General features: G+C 37.6%; 2 protein-coding genes across 5 annotated transcripts in view; one reads left to right on the top strand and one right to left on the bottom strand.

Annotated features, from left to right (window-relative positions):
• The window catches only part of LOC127409901 (palmitoyltransferase ZDHHC14-like), a 57,280-nt gene extending 50,305 nt beyond the window's left edge, over positions 1-6,975 (bottom strand). For 2 of the 4 annotated variants that reach the window (XM_051644863.1, XM_051644865.1), the window contains exons 1-2: positions 5,998-6,975; positions 110-270 (exon numbers count right to left, since the gene is read on the bottom strand). In XM_051644863.1, coding sequence (XP_051500823.1) covers positions 110-270; positions 5,998-6,251 — 415 coding nt within the window. In that variant the 5' untranslated portion in view covers positions 6,252-6,975. The remainder of the gene's footprint in view (positions 1-109; positions 271-5,997) is intronic. The other 2 variants (XM_051644864.1, XM_051644866.1) reach the window with 2 other exon arrangements.
• A 1,474-nt stretch (positions 6,976-8,449) lies between these two features.
• On the top strand, positions 8,450-22,335 carry LOC127409929 (transmembrane protein 242-like). Its single transcript, XM_051644919.1, has 4 exons — positions 8,450-8,548; positions 9,109-9,209; positions 17,648-17,785; positions 19,565-22,335. The coding sequence occupies exons 1-4, from the start codon at positions 8,473-8,475 to the stop codon at positions 19,676-19,678; spliced, it is 429 nt and encodes a 142-aa protein (XP_051500879.1). The 5' UTR covers positions 8,450-8,472; the 3' UTR covers positions 19,679-22,335.
• Positions 22,336-22,427: the final 92 nt, after the last annotated feature.

Below are 22,427 nucleotides of genomic sequence, written 5' to 3'. Positions count from 1 at the left end.
AGAGCAGTCCACAGACCCTCAGCCAGAGCCTGCAAATTCAGCTCAACATGACAGAACAGTACAAGGAAAGACAGACTGGAAGAGCGATTATGTCAGCATTTCCTCCCACCTATCTGCCTCTCTATGTCTGCCGCTTCCTCTGGTGTGGCCCTGGGCAGGACACCCGGGTCGCTGAAGCTTGCTCTGAGCAGCATTCCCATTACAAAGAAGAACAGCACTCCTCCAATGGCTGGGATGGCAGGAGTCAGGTTAGATGCCAGAAATGGGCAGCTGGAAGAGAGGGAATTGAAACAGTGTTGAAACTGTCTGAGTAATTTACACTGTAAAAAAAACCTAACCTGAATTTATGTGGAAACCTAACATTTTTACCATAAGGGTCTATTTCTACTTGTTCTAAACATTAAAAATGACTGCAAAGATAATTTACAAGTCACACTGATTTAATCATGTAAAATAATATTTTTGACTTGAATCAAACCATATAAATGACCAAATTTCAGACATGAAACTCTATGTGGCGCAAGCTGATAGGTTCTTTGAATTGTTATCTGTTAGCCAATCGGCTCACTCACATGTGACATGTTAAACCAATGGGCTTGCATGGCGCAAGCTGATTGGTTCTCTGACCTGTTATCAGGTAGCCAATAATCTTGCGTCTCTCCTTGTCTTATTTAAATGGCTTAGTTTTGCAGTTAAGCTGTTTTCTCTGAAGCACACTATGAGAGTTTTTTTTTTTTCTCTGAAAACCCTATTTGCTCAGGTGGTTTGCTGGGGGTTCCTTCTATCAACTTGCACGGTAAGGTCTGCTTTAGTCATGAAGCATATCAGAGTAGCTTGTCTTGATATGGTAAGCTTTGGCCTAATGTAGCTGGCACACATCACTATTTTAGGTCATTAGATTAAATAAATCCACACCTAGCTAGTTTAAGTCACTAGTTAAATAATCTCTGGGCTTTCCTAGCTCAGGTACACATTATGAGTTAGGTCACTAGCGTTAAAGCTATTCAGCTAAGCAGGGCGAGGCACACATAGAAGTTTGGTTCATTAGCATTACGATATTTTGCCTGTGGCCTAGGCACAACCAGCTAGCACACATGGCTCTAAGGAGCAGCAGTACATAAGTCTTGGCGACAGATCTGCTTGACTGGGGGTTTGTGTTTATGTGTTATATGTTTGTGCAGTTTCCCTGCTTTGGTGGTGGATTGCTTATGTTTATTTGTGCAGCAGCATGTATCACATGCTCGATGCAGCATGTCTTGCATTTTGTCTCATTATGCAGCAGCATGTCCACATGCTAATTCTGTATGTATGTGTTTTTCTAGAAGTAGCAAGTCTTTGTACTTGCTCTGCAGCAGCTGTGTAGCAGATCTAGTTCACCAAGACCATAATCCTATCAATATGTCAAACCCATATTCACATGCTAAACCTTTCCAAAAGTTGGCATGATTGAAATTAGGTTTTGCTCAGCAAGATTCTCTTTAAACTGTTGCTCCACCATTACAGCAGTTGACCTGTAAGACAAAACTCAGCATACATGTACAAAAGTGGTAACTTTAAAACATGAAAACTTTGAATTACTTTCATTGATGTAACTTAATGTAGTCCGGTGATTCAGCATATTAAATAATATTTTTGACTTGAACAATACCAGTTAACATATGTTATAACATGAAGCAGATTTTTCAGGTTACCTGACAAAACAGTCTTTAAAGCGTAGTAGCGGACAGTTGTCTATAGCGCCCCTTGTGGCAAAGCTGAGAATGTAAGATGTACTTTTGAGTTATTCATTTCTCATTTCAGAACACAACAATGCACAAGCATCTGTAGCAAGAAGTATCTGTGTACACGTACATGTGTAGAGTATGTTTTGAAACTAAGGTATAACAGGCTTGGTCCCGAGAGATGTTGGTTATAAATATAGTTAATTTGATACCAAAAACTACTAATAAAAAATAGTTCTAATTAAACATTTACTACAGTGCATCCGGAAAGTATTCACAGCGCTTCACTTTTTCCACATTTTGTTATGTTACAGCCTTATTCCAAAATGGATTAAATTAATTATTTTACTCAATTCTACAAACAATACCCCATAATGACAATGTGAAAGAAGTTTGTTTGAAATCTTTGCAAATTTATAAAAAATAAATAAATAAAAAAAATAAAAATAAAATAAAAATAAAAAAATCACATGTACATAAGTATTCACAGCCTTTGCTCAGTACTTTGTTGAAGCACCTTTGGCACCAATTACAGCCTCAAGTCTTTTTGAGTATGATGCTACAAGCTTGGCACACCTATTTTTGGGCAGTTTCTCCCATTCTTCTTTGCAGGACCTCTCAAGCTCCATCAGGTTGGATGGGGAGCGTCGGTGCACAGCCATTTTCAGATCTCTCCAGAGATGTTCAATCAGGTTCAAGTCTGGGCTCTGGCTGGGCCACTCAAGGACATTCACAGAGTTGTCCCGGAGCCACTCCTTTGTTATCTTGGCTGTGTGCTTAGGGTCGTTGTCCTGTTGGAAGATGAACCTTCGCCCCAGTCTGAGGTCCAGAGCGCTCCGGAGCAGGTTTTCATCAAGGATGTCTCTGTACATTGCTGCATTCATATTTCCCTCGATCCTGACTAGTCTCCCAGTTCCTGCCGCTGAAAAACATCCCCACAACATGATGCTGCCACCACCATGCTTCACTGTAGGGATGGTATTGGCCAGATGATGAGCGGTGCCTGGTTTCCTCCAGACATGATGCTTGCCATTCAGGCAATAGAGTTCAATCTTTGTTTCTCATGGTCTGAGAGTCCTTCAGGTGCCTTTTGGCAAACTCCAGGCGGGCTGTCATGTGCCTTTTACTGAGTGGCTTCCGTCTGGCCACTCTACCATACAGGCCTGATTGGTGGAGTGCTGCAGAGATGGTTGTTCTTCTGGAAGGTTCTCCTCTCTCCACAGAGAAATGCTGGAGCTCTGTCAGAGTGACCATCAGGTTCTTAGTCACCTCTCTGACTAAGGCCCTTCTCCCCTGATCGCTCCGTTTGGCCAGGCGGCCAGCTCTAGGAAGAGTCCTGGTGGTTCCAAACTTCTTCCATTTACGGATGATGGAGACCACTGTGTTCATTGGGACCTTCAATGCTGCAGAAATTTTTCTGTACCCTTCCCCAGATCTGTGCCTCGATACAATCCTGTCTCAGAGGTCTACAGACAATTCCTTGGACTTCATGGCTTGGTTTGTGCTCTGACATGCACCGTTAACTGTGGGACCTTATATAGACAGGTGTGTGCCTTTCCAAATCATGTCCAATCAACTGAATTTACCACAGGTGGACTCCAATCAAGTTGCAGAAACATCTCAAGGATGATCAGTGGAAACAGGATGCACCTGAGCTCAATTTTGAGTGTCATGGCAAAGGCTGTGAATACTTATGTACATGAGATTTCTTTTTTTTTTTTTTTTTTTTTTTTTTTTATATAAATTTGCAAAGATTTCAAACAAACTTCTTTCACGTTGTCATTATGGGGTATTGTTTGTAGAATTTTGAGGAAAATAATGAATTTAGTCCATTTTGGAATAAGGCTGTAACATAACAAAATGTGGAAAAAGTGAAGCGCTGTGAATACTTTCCGGATGCACTGTATTTTACTTGATTTTTTTGCGCTGTGTATTTTTATGCTTACTAGACCACTGTGCTGATTCCAGAAATATCTCCTGCCTGACAGACTGATCATTAGCTTAGCAACATGCTAAGGTAGTGGTGAACCTGCAGCAAACTTTTGGCAGCAATGGACAATTTGCCGCAAAGCTCATTTGCATGTGAAAATAATCAGTGGCAAATTTGCTGCAAGTCTGTGGCAAATTTGTCATGAACTCAATTTTTTTAAGGGCAAAGAAGAGTGAGCAAAACAAAATAAGTGGGAATATCCACGATTACTAAGCTAAAGTTAATGACTTGTTTAGGATCTAGGAGAAAAAAAATGACATTATTGAAAGCTAAGAAGTTAATCAAATGTACAAACATCTGTTTCAGAACATTCACAAATGGTCTGTGGTTCAACATATTTTGGATAACCAGCCAAACCTGACCCCTTGATAATATTTAATTGTGTTAAGACTCCAAGACATAGGCTAAACATTTATAACTGTCTGCAATTGCTGCTATTTTCTACTATCAGATGCCGGTTAAATTGGCTAAGCAAAACTAGGCATGGCAATTGAATTAGCTAAAATGGTCAGATGCTATCAACTGGCATGTTAAAATAGCAATCCCTCAAGGGACCTTTAAAGAATGCCATACTGTATTCACCACTGCTTCTAGATTCTAAAGATTCATTGTGGTCTCTAAGGAACAGTTTTGAGAATGTTTTGACAGACAGAGAAGTGGTACAGGGGCGTATCCTGTCACACAAGGACTTTCACTGTGGCAACAGTTTATTTATGTTGACACCTTTATCAAGTGAAATTCCTTGCACTTTTGTACTTGGTGAATAAACTCGACTACAAAAACCTTCCTGCTGAATTTGGAGTCGACAAGATATTACAAATTTAAATATCTACTTTTATAAGAGAAAGTATTTTAACATTGAAAAAATGACACTGATAAGCTTTAAATGTCTTCAAAGTCCTCTGTGATTGTAGTATTTTAAAAAGTGTGACACGACTATCTCTAAAGCACATAAAAATAAAACTGTCCTGTTGTTTCCTAGGAGACACAGGCTGTTCCAAAAGAACATGAAGATCGAGAAAGGGAAACCGTTGCCATGGAAACAGGACCACACTATGCCATGTTTTGGAAGTTGTGGTATGGAATGTATGGAGCTTTGAGAGATGGGGGATGGGACGCTTGGAAATCTCTGTTCCACACATCCTTTATCCAGAGCGGCAGTTTCTTTTATAAAGAATGGTTACAGCAAACATGCTAAAGAAGAGTATGCGGCTGTAAGGCTGAACTCATTGTCGTGTATGCACACTAACATTATAAATGCTTGCTTTTTGTACTTTAAACCCACAAAACTCTGAGCACAAGGCCTTCTTGTTTACAGATCTCTGAAAATGTCAGGAATCCAATTGCTATATGTCAGCAGTTTGTACTCTGGGTTAGTTCAACATCAATTGACCTAAAAACACATTGGATAGTGTTGTAAGTTACGATTCTTTAACTAATTCTGTTACACCATGTTTACTTGTAAATGTCCCTCAGCATTAGTGAGAGGGTGCACAACCTTAAGTGGACTCCAAATGCACTTTTTGATAAAATCACCAACCATACATACAATTCATTTATAAATAAAGTTGGGAAACCAGTAGCTCATTTATCAATTGGAATATACAAAGGAAGGGAACTGGACAGACTGAACAGGACAGACCAGTTTACACAAGTTTTGTCATGGTCTAATTATGGTCTTTGGGATAAGTGCATTTGACTTGGCTTATGTTTGGATATTTACACTGGTATTGTCCGGCACTTCATAAAGGTAGAGTGGAAGTCTTCATATCTTCCAACACTGACACAGACCTGGTCATTTGTGCTTACTGAAGTAAAAGTTCTTGAGCTTGATTCTGCTCCCCTTACGTACTGTGGTGGTACCATGGTACTGTACACTTGTAAAAAGTAAACATAGTATTACCATTACACACATTTTTAGATTACCTGACAAAACATTTTACACAGTATCCATGGCACTTTGCTGTACATATCCCATGGTACTGAATAATTGCTATATACCATGGTATTTTAATGCTACTCCAATTTACTTCAAAGAATGCAATGGTATTAGCTACATTGCCAAAACATTATACTATTACGCTGTAAAAAAAAAAAATAATAAAAAAAAAAAAAAAAAATTCTACCTGATCTAACCCTTAAAATTAGTTTTGTTCATGAAACCTAATGTAATTAGATTGATTCAGTGACAATAAATAACATATTTGACTAACAAAATCAGATAATTTAGATGTCACCACATGAAGCACATTTTCAGGTTAACTTTTTTCAGAGTATAACACTTACTCGAAGGCAAAGAAAAGGCCACTGGTCACCAGAATGAGAACCATTGTAAGGTAGAAGACCCCGGTCTGCTTGGCCATCATGATCCTACCGTTGCAATAGAACTTATTTCGGCCAGGAAAAACCTGCCATTTCCTTTTGAACTTCGTCTTCGTCGTGTGAGGGGTCTCCATGGGTGAGGTGTTATGAGTACAGATCTGATTGTACTGACACTCCCTAATGGATTCCTCAACTCCAAGATGCATGCTGCCTTTCATTTAACCAACCAGCAATAACTTTTAATAAAGCAACAAAAGTGATCCAGTAATTCAAATGTCCTCCACTGATGAGTAAGCTGGATCTTGGAGAAACATCACTGGTGCTGGAGAACGCATTACACACCCCAGTTATAGAAAACCATCAAACTGTAACCAAGGAACCATTTGTTTTGCTTCATGTTTCATAGAAATGGTTCGTTATTCAACTGCAGTTACATTGAAAACGCATTAAACTGTCCTTTACATCCAAAACGAAGGCAATGAAATAAGATCCGCGTGTTTGATGCACATGTTTGTTTGCACAACTCCATTGCAGATGTTATCCTAAACACAACAGGATGCCCTCCACGGCACACAAAAGCATGTCGCTGGGTATATTTGCTTCTATAAAGGTTGTAACTCCACTCGTGGGTCAGACGCGTTCCGTTTAAATCAAATCCACCGAAAACATTCGCCGTAACGTTCAAAAAGCGCCTTTCAGACGTTTTCTTATATCCGTCTCATGACAGGCTCATTATTGCATTTAATGCAGCTAAAATATATTTAGGACATCCGCATGATATAACTACAGCAAACAGACAAGAGGAGGGTGTTTAATCATCTATATCGATGATGATGATGATGAAGGAGAGTGAAAAGAAAGATCGCAGTCGCTCTCACTGAATGCCAGGATGTGGTTGGAGGAGATCACCGCGTGAACTGCTTGAGCTCGAAGCACACGATGACCCTATAAACAGCGAATGTGTCTCAAAACCGAGTGAGCTGCCTACCTACAACATGTTTGGGCACCCGCCTCAAAACCTTGGGAGCTGCTTGCCTATGTAAACAACATTTTTGGGCATTTCTCAAAATCAAATGAACTGCCCACCTAGCCAGCCTGGGTGTCTCAAAACCAACTTTGTAAGCAAAGTGCCATTTTGAGTATCATATAGGCACATTTGGAGTCAAGTTGAGCTCTCTCTCAATTTATTTTGTTCAATCTGAAAGTGCTTTATTGCCATTAATTGTTTTGCACACAATGACATTGTCAAAGAATCAATACAAATAACAAAAAGTCCAGTAATATAGAAAAATGTTGCCTGTAATGGCAATAAAAAATAGAAAAGAATATTCAGCAAGACCATGTCCACAATACTGTACATTTACATATGAAAGGTCTATTTAATTTGTTTTCTCCCCAATTTGGAATGCCCAATTCCCAATGCGCTCTAAGTCCTCATGGTGGCATAGTGACTCGCCTCAATCCGGGTGGCAGAGGACAAATCTCAGTTGCCTCCACTTCTGAGACCGTCAATCTGCGCATCTTATCACGTGGCTTGTTGAGCGTGTTAACGCGGAGACATAGCGCATGTGGAGGCTTCATGCTATTCTCAGTGGCATCCACACACAACTCACCATGCTCCCCACTGAGAGCGAACCACATTATAGCAACCATGAGGAGGTTAACCCATGTGACTCTACCCTCCCTAGCAACCGGGCCAATTTGGTTGCTTAGGAGACCTGGCTGGAGTCACTCAGCATGCCCTGGATTCGAACTTGCAACTCCAAGGGTGGTAGTCAGCATCTTTACTTGCTGAGCTACCCAGGCCCCCCTATGACTATAAATTTTGCTACATTTACTCCTATCATTCACACTAGAACCTAGCTTTCCTCAATTGAAAACAAAGTGCTTCGAAAACGCTCTCCATTGTCGCATACTTTGGAAAACTGAGGTTGAGTACTTGCGTCCCCACAAATACTTTTTTGTTAAAAACGCATTCATTTTGTTACGATTACGTCTCTCACTAGAATGCCGTTTTCCTTCACCGAACACGAAGCGTTTAGAAAATGTTCTTCATTACTGTATGTTGCGAAAGGATGAAGATTACATACTCTGAGTCTGACAACACTTCTATCCCACCCACCACACCCATCGCGCCAATAATGCTGTCTAGGTAGGCAGCTCACTAGGTTTTGAGACGCAACCAATCTTTTCAGCCGAGTTTCAGCCATCCACTGACCAAATCAAATTACATAACATTCAACAACATGGGTTTAAAAATGCTTAAAAAAAAAAAATACAAAAAAAGAACGAAACAGAATAAATATGGAATAGTAGAACAAATGCTAGGCTTAACATCGGCATCACAAGTGATTTGGCATTTCCACGTTAAAGCAGTGTCTGAAGGGTTCCGCCTTACATGTTTCCACCGGACCCGCGAATGAGACGGACCCGTTCAAGATGTCAGTTGAGAAGGAGAAGGAGAGCACGAGTGTGAATGACAGTGAGGGCAACGACAAACTACGCATGATTAAAGGTTTGTTACTGATGTTCTTTGATGCAGTCAAAGCCATGGAGACCTACAAGTCTTATCAATTATTTGTCGACATCAATCATGAAGCAGCAGTCCCTTAGTCTAGACAGGGGCTAGTTGTCACACGGGGAAGTTGTCACAAAACTATACGGGTTTGAGTAAAAATTCCAATTACACAAATGTGTTTTCTCTCTAGCAGTGGTTTTGATTGGTCGTTCCAAACGCCTAGTTCAAACCCCTCTTAAATAGGAATATTTGTGTATTGTATCATCCAAACTAAAATTCCTGTGTCATATTATTTGCTGTAGCTGTTTACAGTAATTAAAATGAAGCTCTTTGGTGCAAGTGTAAATCACCAAGAATAATGTTTAAAACTGTCTCGAAGGTATAGCCATTCCACTTAAACATAATTTTTTTTTTTTTTTTTTTTTTTTTTTACAAACTGGGGGTCGAGACCAAATGTAGATTGTTTGGGAAGCATTTTTGAATAAGTTGTCTTTAACATGGAAATACTCCTTTGTAGTGTTACCCTTTGTGTTGTAACTTTTGTTTCTTTACGGCAGGTGGTGCTTTTCTCACTACAGTGGCGACTGCTGGCATGATTGCAGGGTTTGGTTCCACCCTTGCTATGGCTAAGAAGAAGAGTCCTGAATGGTTCAATAAGGTACCAGGATTTCCAGCAATACAGTAGTTATCGTAATGCTATTTATAATTTACACTCACTGAGCACTTTATTAGGAACACTATGGTCCTAACAAAGTTCCCGATGTGATCTGCTGTTGTAGCCCATCCGCCTCAAGGTTCAACGTGTTGTGCATTCTGAGATGCTATTCTGCTCAGTACAATTGTACAGGGCAGCGTTTCCCAAAAGCAATGCAAGCTTAAATTGATCATGGAGACCATAGGTGCCAACGGTTTCTACGATGTACTTAGGCTTACGATGCTTTTGGGAAACACTGCCAGGGCTCCAGACTAAAAAATTGACTAAGGAGCCATTGGCTCCTAAACTGAAACATTTAGGAGCCAAATGGCTGTTTTAGTTGCCACATCACAGAATTGCTCGATTTAGATTGTTGTTCAAAAACAAGATAGAAAGCCAAAGAAAGACAGCTGATAGCTCATTAATCAGGTGTTTAATATACAGTATATACTGTATAGTTGAGTGCACAAATTTGCATTCCCCTTTTGTCTCATAAGTTTTCACATCCCTTTCAGGATTTATACAAATATAAGAGATAAAAGTTTTTTTTTTATTTAGTACTGCCCTTCAGAATCTACATAACATTTATTTACATAAAGTATAATATGCATATAGTAGTGTGTTGCCTTCTTGAGCATCAGTGGATGTTTGCACCTTGTGTAATAGTTGTGTATGAGTCCCTCAATGGTCCTAAGTATCAGAAGCTGGATATTACATCACAAATAAATAATTATATACAGGTGCATCTCAATAAATTAGAATGTCGTGGAAAAGTTCATTTATTTCAGTAATTCAACTCAAATTGTGAAACGTGTGTATTAAATAAATTCAGTGCACACAGACTGAAGTAGTTTAAGTCTTTGATTCTTTTAATTGTGATGATTTTGGCTCACATTTAACAAAAACCCACCAATTCACTATCTCAAAAAATTAGAATATGGTGACATGCCAATCAGCTAATCTACTCAAAACACCTGCAAAGGTTTCCTGAGCCTTCAAAATGGTCTCTCAGTTTGGTTCACTAGGCTACACAATCATGGGGAAGACTGCTGATCTGACAGTTGTCCAGAAGACAATCACTGACACCCTTCACAAGGAGGGTAAGCCACAAACATTCATTGCCAAAGAAGCTGGCTGTTCACAGAGTGCTGTATCCAAGCATGTTAACAGAAAGTTGAGTGGAAGGAAAAAGTGTGGAAGAAAAAGATGCACAACCAACCGAGAGAACCGCAGCCTTATGATTGTCAAGCAAAATCGATTCAAGAATTTGGGTGAACTTCACAAGGAATGGACTGAGGCTGGGGTCAAGGCATCAAGAGCCACCACACACAGACATGTCAAGGAATTTGGCTACAGTTGTCATATTCCTCTTGTTAAGCCACTCCTGAACCACAGACAACGTCAGAGGCGTCTTACCTGGGCTAAGGAGAAGAAGAACTGGACTGTTGCCCAGTGGTCCAAAGTCCTCTTTTCAGATGAGAGCAAGTTTTGTATTTAATTTGGAAACCAAGGTCCTAGAGTCTGGAGGAAGGGTGGAGAAGCTCATAGCCCAAGTTGCTTGAAGTCCAGTGTTAAGTTTCCACAGTCTGTGATGATTTGAGGTGCAATGTCATCTGCTGGTGTTGGTCCATTGTGTTTTTTGAAAACCAAAGTCACTACACCCGTTTACCAAGAAATTTTGGAGCACTTCATGCTTCCTTCTGCTGATCAGCTTTTTAAAGATGCTGATTTCACTTTCCAGCAGGATTTGGCACCTGCCCACACTGCCAAAAGCACCAAAAGTTGGTTAAATGACACCAATGGTGTTGGTGCGCTTGACTGGCCAGCAAACTCACCAGACCTGAACCCCATAGAGAATCTATGGGGTATTGTCAAGAGGAAAATGAGAAACAAGAGACCAAAAAATGCAGATGAGCTGAAGGCCACTGTCAAAGAAACCTGGGCTTCCATACCACCTCAGCAGTGCCACAAACTGATCACCTCCATGCCACGCCGAATTGAGGCAGTAATTAAAGCAAAAGGAGCCCCTACCAAGTATTGAGTACATATACAGTAAATTAACATACTTTCCAGAAGGCCAACAATTCACTAAAAATGTTTTTTTTATTGGTCTTATGATGTATTCTAATTTTTTGAGATAGTGAATTGGTGGGTTTTTGTTAAATGTGAGCCAAAATCATCACAATTAAAAGAACCAAAGACTTAAACTACTTCAGTCTGTGTGCATTGAATTTATTTAATACACGAGTTTCACAATTTGAGTTGAATTACTGAAATAAATGAACTTTTCCACGACATTCTAATTTATTGAGATGCACCTGTATTTATGTGTGTATGTATGGGAGTGCATAAATTAAACTGATTTTATATATATATATATATATATATTCTGTATATATAATGTACTGTATATATTATTTAAAAAAAAAATATTTTTCTTTTTTTATGGCCCAGACACAAAGACTACAAGAGTGTAAATTGAATGAAATCCCAGATGCCGTTTATTGTGCTACTCCAATCCCAATCAATAATGAAAAAAAAAAAAAAATTGGTACATAACACAGGACTTTTAATTATAAACAAGCCGGAAATACACATGAGACTACTATTTTTAAATGTCTGCGCTCCCAGTTGTGAACTCAGTGACGGCTGATTCACTGAGAAATTTACTTGAATTCAAACTGCTCAACTTCAAACGAGCTCTTGTCGGGTGATTCATTATAAAGATCTGGTTAAAAAGAGTCATTTGTTCACGAATTGGACATCATGGCTCATGCTAACACACTGCCGCTCTAAAGATGTATTCAATAACTCACAAGATGATATCTGACGAAACCGCATATGAACGCACACATCCCTACTGTCACCAATGGCAACTAGATTTTAAATTATTGTCACAATCATTTATTTTTGGTCACGTTTGCTACCATTTTAGTCGCAGTCTGGAGCCCTGACTGCCCAGAGTGGTTATCTAGTTACTGTAGCCTTTCTGTCAGCTCGAACCAGTCTGGACTGCGTTTCCCAAAAGCATCGTAAGTCTAAGTAGGTTATAGAAACTGTTGGTGCCAATGGTCTCAGTGATCAACTTAAGCTTGCAATGCTTTTGGGAAACGCAGCCCTGGCCATTCTCCGTTGACCTCTCTCATTAACAAGGCCTTTCCATCCACAGAACTGTGCTCACTGGATGTTTTATGTTTTTGGCACCATTCTGAGTAAATTCTAGAGACTGTTGTGTATGAAAATCCCAGGAGATCAGCAGTTACAGAAATACTCAGACCAGCCCATCTGGCACCAACAATCATGCCACGGTCAAAATCACTGAGATCACATTTTGTCCCCATACTGATGGTTGATGTGAACATTAACTGAAGCTCCTAACCCATTTCTGCATGATTTTATGCATTGCACTGCTGCCACACAATTGGCTGATTAGATAATCGCATGAATAAGTAGGTGTCCAGGTGTTTTTAATAATGTGCTCAGTGAGTGTATTTTCCCTTGATTTATTTTCAGTAAGTAATGCTGAATTTATTTTTATTTTTTATTTTTTTTAAGAATTTTCATTTTGGGTGAACCATTCCTTTGTTCCTTAAAGGTGCACTCAGTAACTTTTTTCTTTGTGTCATCTTGGACTTACACTGACACCTAGTGGCTTGGATGCAGCATAATTTATAGTATACACAGTCATCCGTGATTAATCAATGAGTGAAAGTGTCAAATAACAGGAGGGTTACTGAGATTAAGCGAGTAGTATTCAGGTGGTCGTGATTCTAGAATGGCAGCCCCCATTTGCGGACCCTCTCCATGTAGAATAAAACAGCTTTTATAAGGTTACTGATGTAACTGGAGTCTTCATTCTAATATGAGTGGTCATAATTTCCTACATATATTGCAAAATTACAATTCATGTCTTTAGGAGTTAAACTTTTTTAATGAGGAAAAAAATTACTGAGTGCACCTTTAAAAAGAAGTGTGTGTCTTCGATGACATGAAATTAGTGGGGTCGGAAAAAAAGGATTGGAACACAGATCTATCTTGACGTCCTCTACAAATACAGTAACCATAGTATCACCATGGTATTTTGTAGTATAATTATTGTTACTACAAAATTAAACATGCTTACTAAATTAACACCATATGACTGTAGTAACACCATGGTTAATTGCATCAAAACAAAAAACAATATAATAGTAATAATAATAATAGTAGTAAAGAAAATTTTAAGAGTGGAGACAGGTAACAGAATGGGAAAAATAATATGTCAAATGCGTAATTGAACCCGGGTCGAAAAGGCACAGGCACACTGTCATTATGCTCCACGGCACTGCAGCAACACTCGCAATGCAGTTTGTCGTAAATTTTTATGTTGCCAATAGACTGTTGGGGTGCAAATAGCCGCTCTGTGTGGCAGGTGCTATTTACACCTGGGTACAAATAGTCACTCTGAAAAATAATCAGTGTTATCGAGCTTTGGGGCAACATCGGTTAATAGCAAATATTAACTACTAATAAAATACTGGACAGATAACGAATAACAAAGAGCGTAACCTACAGTTTTAAAATGCATAGTGTTTCTGGTTATTACATGTAGCGTTAAACTTAAATGCATGTATTGAGACAAATATTATACAAATAATGTGGTCACAATACTTCCAGCCTAATTCATGTAATGGAAAATTGCGATTCTTATTAAAATAATTTACAATATTTCATTTGATGCTTACAAGAAGAATAACTTTGTTCACTTTTTCTTTAGTTTTTATTGCCAGGAGTGTATAACATATGATACAATGATATACATAAAAATTCACATTTGATAATCCTGTTTAAAATGAGAAAATATGGGTTAGCCTATTGGCACATTAAAAGAAAGCACAGGCTCAGAGTTTTCATTTCCCTGTATTATCACTATGGTTTCACTATGAATACCATGGTTAAAATACGCAAAACATATTGCGAGGGAACACAAACTAATGTGAGGGCACACAAAACTATTTTAGAAACAAAATTCCCACCCTGTTCTCTAAGGGGCTCCATACCTTAGCAACAATATTGATAATACAGGAAAACAAAAACTATGGTAATAAAAATCATAATTTAGTGGTTATGGTTTTACTATACAATACCATAGTTTAACTGTAGTAGTATTGTAGACTGTAGTAACCATAGTTTTTGGCAGAAATAATGGTTTTTCTGTTCTAAATAATGGTGATATTGTAGTAACCATGACTGTTGTAGGCTAACCCTTTTTTTTTTTTTTCTTCATGGTTTTACTATAGTAAAATTGTAGTGACTATGAAAAGTAAGTTAAGTAACCATGTTTTTTTATTTTTTATTTTTTTGGCAGAAACCATGGTTTTAATACAGTATACTGAATCCATATTGTAACCATGGTTTTACTATGGATTGACCATGGTTAATCTTGTGGTTACTATAGTAAAACCACGGTAAGTTTATGGTGAGGGCACGCAAAACTTATTGCAAGGGAATGAAAAACGTATTGCTAGGGCACACAAAACTATTTCAGAAAAAATCTTGCGCCCTGTCCTCTAAGGGGCTTCCTATTAAAGCTCCAGTGGGAATAAGTGGAACTAATACTGCATGATCAATATCCAACAAAATGAGAAGGCAGGTAAAGTATTTATAAACATAATAATTCTATATACAATATTAAGACACTATAATGTGATGTATTAAATATGATACAAGAATAAATAAAATATAAATAAGGAAATAATGAATAACAATATTTAAATGAAATAGTGACAATGAATAAATAACCAAAAATGTCACATTAACCCTATAACACCGTGTGTATCAAATATGATACACAATGTTTGATGGCTCCTGTTTCACTCTCTGTTCAAGCTGAAGAGCCAAACAAGCTATGGTATGTAAGTTTCACATGTTTATGGCACCATCTAGTGGTTATTTGTGAAAAAAGTGGTTTCAATGTTTATATCTATCTATTTAAAATGGCGGCAGACTTGCGAGAAAAGTGAATTATGCTGGGATAAATTACAGCTTATTTTAATAAAGTAAAAGTGACAGTAATGATTATATTGTTATAATCATTTTAAAATGAGTATTTGCGGAATATAAACAACTTGTGCTTGGTTAAAATTTTGAATATTATTTAATTGAACCCCCTCCCCCCCTTTGAAATCCATGTATCAAATATGATATAACAGGCCTTTGAGGTATATCTCTCTATCACCATTACATTACATTCATGCCCACCACAAAAAAAATCCCAGAGGTATGAAAATTCTGACAAAATTTTTATAAGATATTTTTAAAGTGTGAACTAATATTTCTGTATATTTTCATATATGCAGCCTACTCTGTCATTATAAGTATCTCATTATTTTACATTACGAGCTATTATGATGTCATCTTACCATAAGTTCCTGAGACCCAGCGAAAAAGTTTTACAATTTCCCTTTTTTAAATGTCAATATTGTGTTTGGCGCATACAATACACATGCTAAAATTGTTTATTGAAAAAATGAATATTGAATTAATAATGTATTTAATGTGCTAAATGAAACTGTTATACATTTCAATCCATATTTATAGACCAAGGAGAGGAAGTTGTCGTGGCCAAATTCTCAAAGATTTGGTATCTCTGAAAAGCCCAGGGAGTCCTCTAATAATACCCCAAGATTTACCACTGTAGCATGTGAGCTAAGAAAAACTTAAATAATCAGTGTCCTACACAAAAATGAATTGCTGGGTCTCAGGAGGACAAATTACCTTTAAAGCCTAATGTATCAAATATATTACATAAAAATCAAATAAAAAAAACACCCCAATTGTTTTTACGATTTCTTTTTATAGTTTGTCTAATGGTACTAAAAACAGTTTAAAGTCTTATCTATTTTTTAAATGCATGTTATTAATCTTATTGTGAATGATTCGTCCATGCATGTTTATTTATTGATTGATTTTATTTTATTTTTTTTTATTTATTTTTTTTTTTTTTTACCTCATAATCTTTAATCAAAATGTCTTTAACTCCATCTTCCCGTGAAACGACAGACTTCTCTCTAGTGACGTATGCGGACTTCTCCAATCATTTAGTCCGCTTAAACCCTACCCCTTTCTTATAAATACCACAACCTTGCGTTGAGTTGAACGAAGAGTCAGTCGTTGTTGGTGAAGATGGCAAAGTGTATTTTCGCCTGTTTTCCTTCAAAACTATCATTCCTTAACCCAAACTTCCATGGTTACGGGTCAGCTGGCTTGAATTTACATTTCGAATTAGGAGGAATAACGGCGAATTGGCGGTGGTGTTCGAGACATTTCAGGCCTGAATTGCTGAGGTGATCACTAATGAATACAACACTTCATTTGCCTCTGGAGTTTATTTATATTTTTGAATGCAGTTATCTTGGGATGCAGAGCATGAGTGTTTTTTTCCTTTATACTTGGTGTATTGTGATTCAAAACATTAAAATATTGTTATCTTTTACTCATTTTTTTTCAGCGGCTGCAGCTTCTTCGTAAGCAAAGACCGCAATGTGCTTGTGCATATATGTTGTCAGTTTGGTAATAAATGTGTTGAGATCGCTGCTCAATTTCACCGATAACCAGCTCTAACTCGAGCAGCACGGTGGTTGGGGTGTGTGTGTCCACTGCAAACTCGCATTCAGATCTGCCTCCATTCCGCTATGTAACGCCCATATTTTCACAATCAACAACCAATGGATTAACTCGAATCCCCACCCTACATTTTTTTCTTGTTCGATAAGCTGTTTCACTCGGAAGTACGTCACAATACGGAAGTAAAGTCAGTCGCAACTTCCATTTCATGCTGACTTTAATGTAAAAAAAATTCTAATTTTCTGACAACTCTTATATAAGTCAGGCTTTACAGGGTTAAGTTTAATTGCACCTATAGGTTATTTGTTAGACTTCAGTTTGCCACTGAGCATTGTTCTGTAAAGGGCTATCTATCCTAATATAGAGAATATTTTGTGTAAGCCTACATGTTTTAAAGGTTTTTTTTTTAATTATTCATTTTAAAAATGAGTATGTATTTATTTATTTATTTATTTTCATTTTTGATTCTCAAGTAACCAACCTACACTATTTTTCTCAGCAATACCAACAGGGAAATTCAGTTAACATAATAACTGCCAGTAAGTTAATTTTATGGCCCCAAATATTTGCCAGTTTATTGGCCACAGTGATATAGGCTATTGGCTAACCACTAAAATCAAGTCCCGCCCTACATTTTTGTTTACTGGAAAATGTGACAAATTACAGATGTAAAATGTGTTGCGGATGCTGTTTCACGTTGACTTTAAATAACTGAAACGGCACTTATGTGACATGTGGAATGTGATGACAGCCAGCCAAGATATCTGCAGGAAATAATTTTCTCTTCTTGTGCTTAGGGTATAGTAGGCACGGCTGCGGTACCAGAAAGTGGTGCGTCATTAGCGTTGCGGGCTCTGAGCTGGGGTTCACTCTATGCCTGGTGTGGAGTTGGCATTCTCAGCCTCACCATTTGGAAGGCCATGGGGGTCCACAGTGTATGTACCTATTCAAAGCCTGTGATTGTAAATGTCATATTCCCACTTCCATACTTTTCTTATGCTGCCTTCAAGGCCTTCCTTAAAACTTATTAATGGCCATTTTATTGACAGTTTACTTCCACCATGATTCTTTAAAGGTGCACTTAGTATTTTTTTTTTTTTTTATATGTTGCTCTGGCCATTATGGCAGTTGTCTTGGATTTATACACCTAATGGCGCGGATGCAGCATCATGCAAAAGCAGTTGTTTTCAGTTAATTTTTCTGTATTCCACTGGCAAACATGTCCAATAACAGGGCGATTACAGAGATAAAGTGAATAGTATTTAGCTGGTCATTTTATTCTGCTTCTGATGTGACTGGAGTCTTCGTCTCATGTTTTTGTAAATTATCCTAAATGTATTTTCAAGTACTTTTCATCTATTTAGGGGTACAACTTTTTGAATGATGAAAAAATTACTGAGTGCACCTTTTAACCCTTTAAGCTCATAAGGTGTTTTTAAAAATGTCTTGTTTCAGTGGCATACCCAGAATTAAAGGCTTATAACTTGACTAAATAAACAAGGAGGGTCAAGTGTTTGATATCACTGTACAGAAATCTTTTCAATTTTTTCTAATGAAATAAATTTTGAGACTCTCAGCCTAAGAAACTGCTGGAACATCAGTAAACAAATTGAGCCAAAAACGTACATTTTTAAAATATTTTTCTGATTTGACATTATATATCTCTGGGTGTAAGGAAGGTGGCTCAGAAAAGCTTTTTGGTTCCCAATCATGTCAACTGTATCTAAGCAAAATGTTGTGTTGATACGATAAAGCAATCAAAAGTTATAGCATTACAACATTTATTTGTCATAGTGTCCAAAAAAGTCTCCATGTGTCCAAAAGCCTCTCAAAACAAATAAAAATAATAGTTGTACATAAAAACTAATTACACATGCAAACACAACAATGACTAAAGGTATGCATAGCTTGGAGACATGATTTTAGTAATAAGATTTCACAGAATGAGTTCCCTCATCGAATTTGTGTTATTTAGATGGCGCCATCTCCTGGTGGCCATATGTAACATTGTGCTTCAAGTGGATTATCTAATGATCTGTGCATCTGATTACCTTGTGTGTGGGCTCGTTTGAAAGATAATCACCTCCTCTAAGTAATGGTATGTGATATTTTATGTTCTGTATATATTTAAGTTATAAGTGAAAACGAGGCACATAAGCAACACCAACATAATTGTCAAAGACATATACTTAGCTATTACTCCCTACATTTTTGTCTGAGAGTAAAACCAAATAGGCTGGTTGTATTCTACTCTTTGAGGGCTTTCCAATAATATATGACACATGGCTATTTGAGCAGTTTTATGTTTTTACTGGTTGCATTAATGTGTTCAGTGCAACTTTAAAAAAAAAAAAAAAAAAAAAAAAAATGATCAAAACGGAACACTTCTGATTTGTCTGCAAATTTCAAAGCACTTGTTCAGTTTTGGTCATAATGCCTGCATGCATTGGAAAGTAGAGATTCTAAGCTTTCAAACGATACCCATTTTGTGTTGGTCAAGACTGTAGTTTTTATTTTCTTGCGGGCATGCGGGCCCATCCGAGCTTAAAGGGTTAATTGACATGCCTCCAACATACAAAAAAGTTGATAGTAATTACAAAATTGTTGTGGTGTGCTCATCTCGTAAGTACTGTCATTCTGACATGATTTGAAAGCAGCTTTACTGTAATCTGCAACTTTGGCTCGGTACAGTATGTTTTGTTTCTCTATTGCAGCTGAAGGAATTTCGTCAGAAAATGCAATCCATTTTCCCCGCCATCCCCAAAAATGAAGAGGCTCAAGAGATCTCGCCTCCATTCGACTGGGATTCCATCTTCAAGTCAAAATGAATTAAAGATAATCATGGAGAACACACAGACTTAACTGACTTTTTGGCATTAATTGATATCAGATGGTCAGTCCATGTCAAGTGTGAGGGTACAGGTCAATTCAATCAGCCATTTTTGACCCTGCAAATTGGATTGAGTATGAGGTCATGACGCTGGAGAATGCCTCACTGAAGGCCGGGGGATTTGAACTTGATTGTGTGACTTCATCTCGAAGAAGTGCCACACACAAACCTCGAACCAAGAGACTTTTCCATCCATTACTCAAAGCCTATTGCAGTCACAAGTGTGGCATTGTTTCAGTTTGTGTATGTCAACTGTTGTATAGTATAATATAAAAATAATATGGACACCCTTCTAATTATCGGGTTTGGCTATTCTAGTAATTCCAGTGAAAACAAATCCTAATACTGCGAAACAGTGACATTCTAAAACATTTGTGCTTCCAACTTTGTTGCAACAGTTTGTGGAGGGCCTTTTTCTGCTCCAGCAGGACAATGCCCCGTCATCAAAGCAAGGTGCGTAAAAAAATGGTTTACTGAGTCTGATGTGAAGGAAAATGACTGACCTGCTGAAAGCCCGGACCTGAACTCTGTTGAACACCTTTGGGATGAATTGGAATGGCAACAGCGAGTCAGATCCCATCATCCAACCTCAACTCAGATCATTTCTTTATGTACCTCGCTTAAAGGCCCTCGCCAAACTTGAAAGCACACAGTTCACTAGAATGTCCTTGTATTGTGTTGCATTAAAATTGGCTTTCGCAAAATAACTTAATAGCCAAACACGTTAACTAGTAGTGGGTGTCCGCATACACTGTATGGCCAAAAGTATCTCGATTATTAGTTTTATTTTATTCACACTTGCCAGGTCAAAATGCATGTAGACAGGACAGTCCAGTGCAGCCCTTATTTTTGGAACATTTGTGTGGGCCTAACAATATTACTGTCCTTTTGTATGGTGGTGCTTATACTTCAAATGAATCAAACTAAAACTGTGCTAAATTGGCATCATGTGGTTTGGAGGTAACAATAAAAGCATTTTGTAATGCATTTTTTTTTTTTTTTTTTTTGAAAGTTGTATACAAGCTGTCTGAAAAGTACAATTTCGTAGAAAAGAGGGATAAAGAGCAAAGACATTTTTTGCTGGGCCCTGCAGCAACCCATGAAAAGCTATTAAAATGGCAGTACTCCCCAGAGTTCACCAATGTGTGTGTGCTTGTGATGTTTTCTGCACATTTAAAACACGTAATCTGGTTAATCTGATGTTGTGCTCATATTGATGTGACAGCTGCAGCACAGAGCCCTAGGTAGACTGGCAAAAATTGTACCCATCAACCTTAACTGCCAGTGAATGAATTTTTTCTTCACTTGCTTTATTAATATTATAATATTGAGGATACATACAGCTGGTTTCAAAGGTGTTAAAACCACACTGGAAATCTGAGATCAAAAATCAGATTAAACCTTGAAGAAAAGTTGTATATCTTTGAAAGATGTAAAACAAAGTTTCCAATCAAATTATGCCGATAATATGATTTGTAATGAAAAGGTTTTTATTAAATTATAAAAATGCTAAATAAAAGCCTTTTCACAAGTGGTCTCAGATTTTGGAAACCTCATTTATGTATGAGCTAAAAGGGATAGTTCACCCCAAAATATAAATTCTCCCATTTATTATGGCCATCCCAGATGTGTATGACTTTCTTTCTTCTACAGAACACAAATGAAGATTCTTTCTAGAAGAATATCTCAGCTCTGTAGGTCCATACAAAGCAAGTGAATTGTGAGCAGGCCTTTGAAGGTCCAAAATGCAGATAAAGTCAGCATAAACGTAATCCATCAGACTCCAGTAGTTTAACCTCATGCTACCTCGTGTCCACATGAGTGGATGTTGTATTTTTGCTTCACTATATGCAATGCATAATTTAAATTAATTTAAACCGACAGAATACTGCTCACAAGACCCTGTACTGTCATTTAAGGGTTAAACTTCTGCTGCACCAAGACACGTGACACAACAGCATGGCGTCGATTTCTTTGAAGCACTTTTACGGGCGCAGACCCAACAAAAGTGCCTCTGGTAAGAGACCTCTACGTTTTTTCATTGAAACCTGTTTGGTTGTAAAGAGTAGTGTATCTAGTTTCGTTTGATATGTCGCTTTAAAAAATTAAATTTTTCTTCATTTTAATATAAAAATGTTTATTTTATTTTCTATTCATTAACATTATTAAATGCATTCCTACATTTACTGTGCATTTTTACATTGAGAATCAATGGGTTCATTTAAAAGCTGAAACATTTTGCTTTCAGAGGCTTTATATTGAGTTAGGATGGAAATAAGGTGCATTTTGACATTTTCTGAAACCAAAGCAGACAGACAGCACACTGGAGGTTAAGTCATTCACTAAATAGGGAGCATCCTATAGCTCTCTATGCAGCTAAATGCATTCAATCCTAAAATTCGACCAAAAGTTCAATTTCAGGCTGCAGATGATGTTTAGACCACTCAACATGTTTGGCAGACATGGAACACAATGGTAAGCAGTACATAGATTCAGAATTTATGATGTATAATTTTTTTAAGCATGGTTGGCAGTGATGGGATGATGCTGGCCATTACTTTGAATCAGAATAAATTATGCTAATTTCTGATGTAATGTCTGTAACAAAAATAAAAAAAATAAACATGAATAACCAACACTCCTGGAAACAAACAATTTGACGAAAAAAATAAAAATAAAATCTGACT

Source organism: Myxocyprinus asiaticus, chromosome 19 (assembly GCF_019703515.2).
Source record: "Myxocyprinus asiaticus isolate MX2 ecotype Aquarium Trade chromosome 19, UBuf_Myxa_2, whole genome shotgun sequence".
Classification (NCBI taxonomy): Eukaryota; Metazoa; Chordata; class Actinopteri; order Cypriniformes; family Catostomidae; genus Myxocyprinus; species Myxocyprinus asiaticus.
The sequence above is the reverse complement of the archived record's forward strand: the minus strand, read 5'-3'. Positions and strand labels throughout refer to the sequence as shown.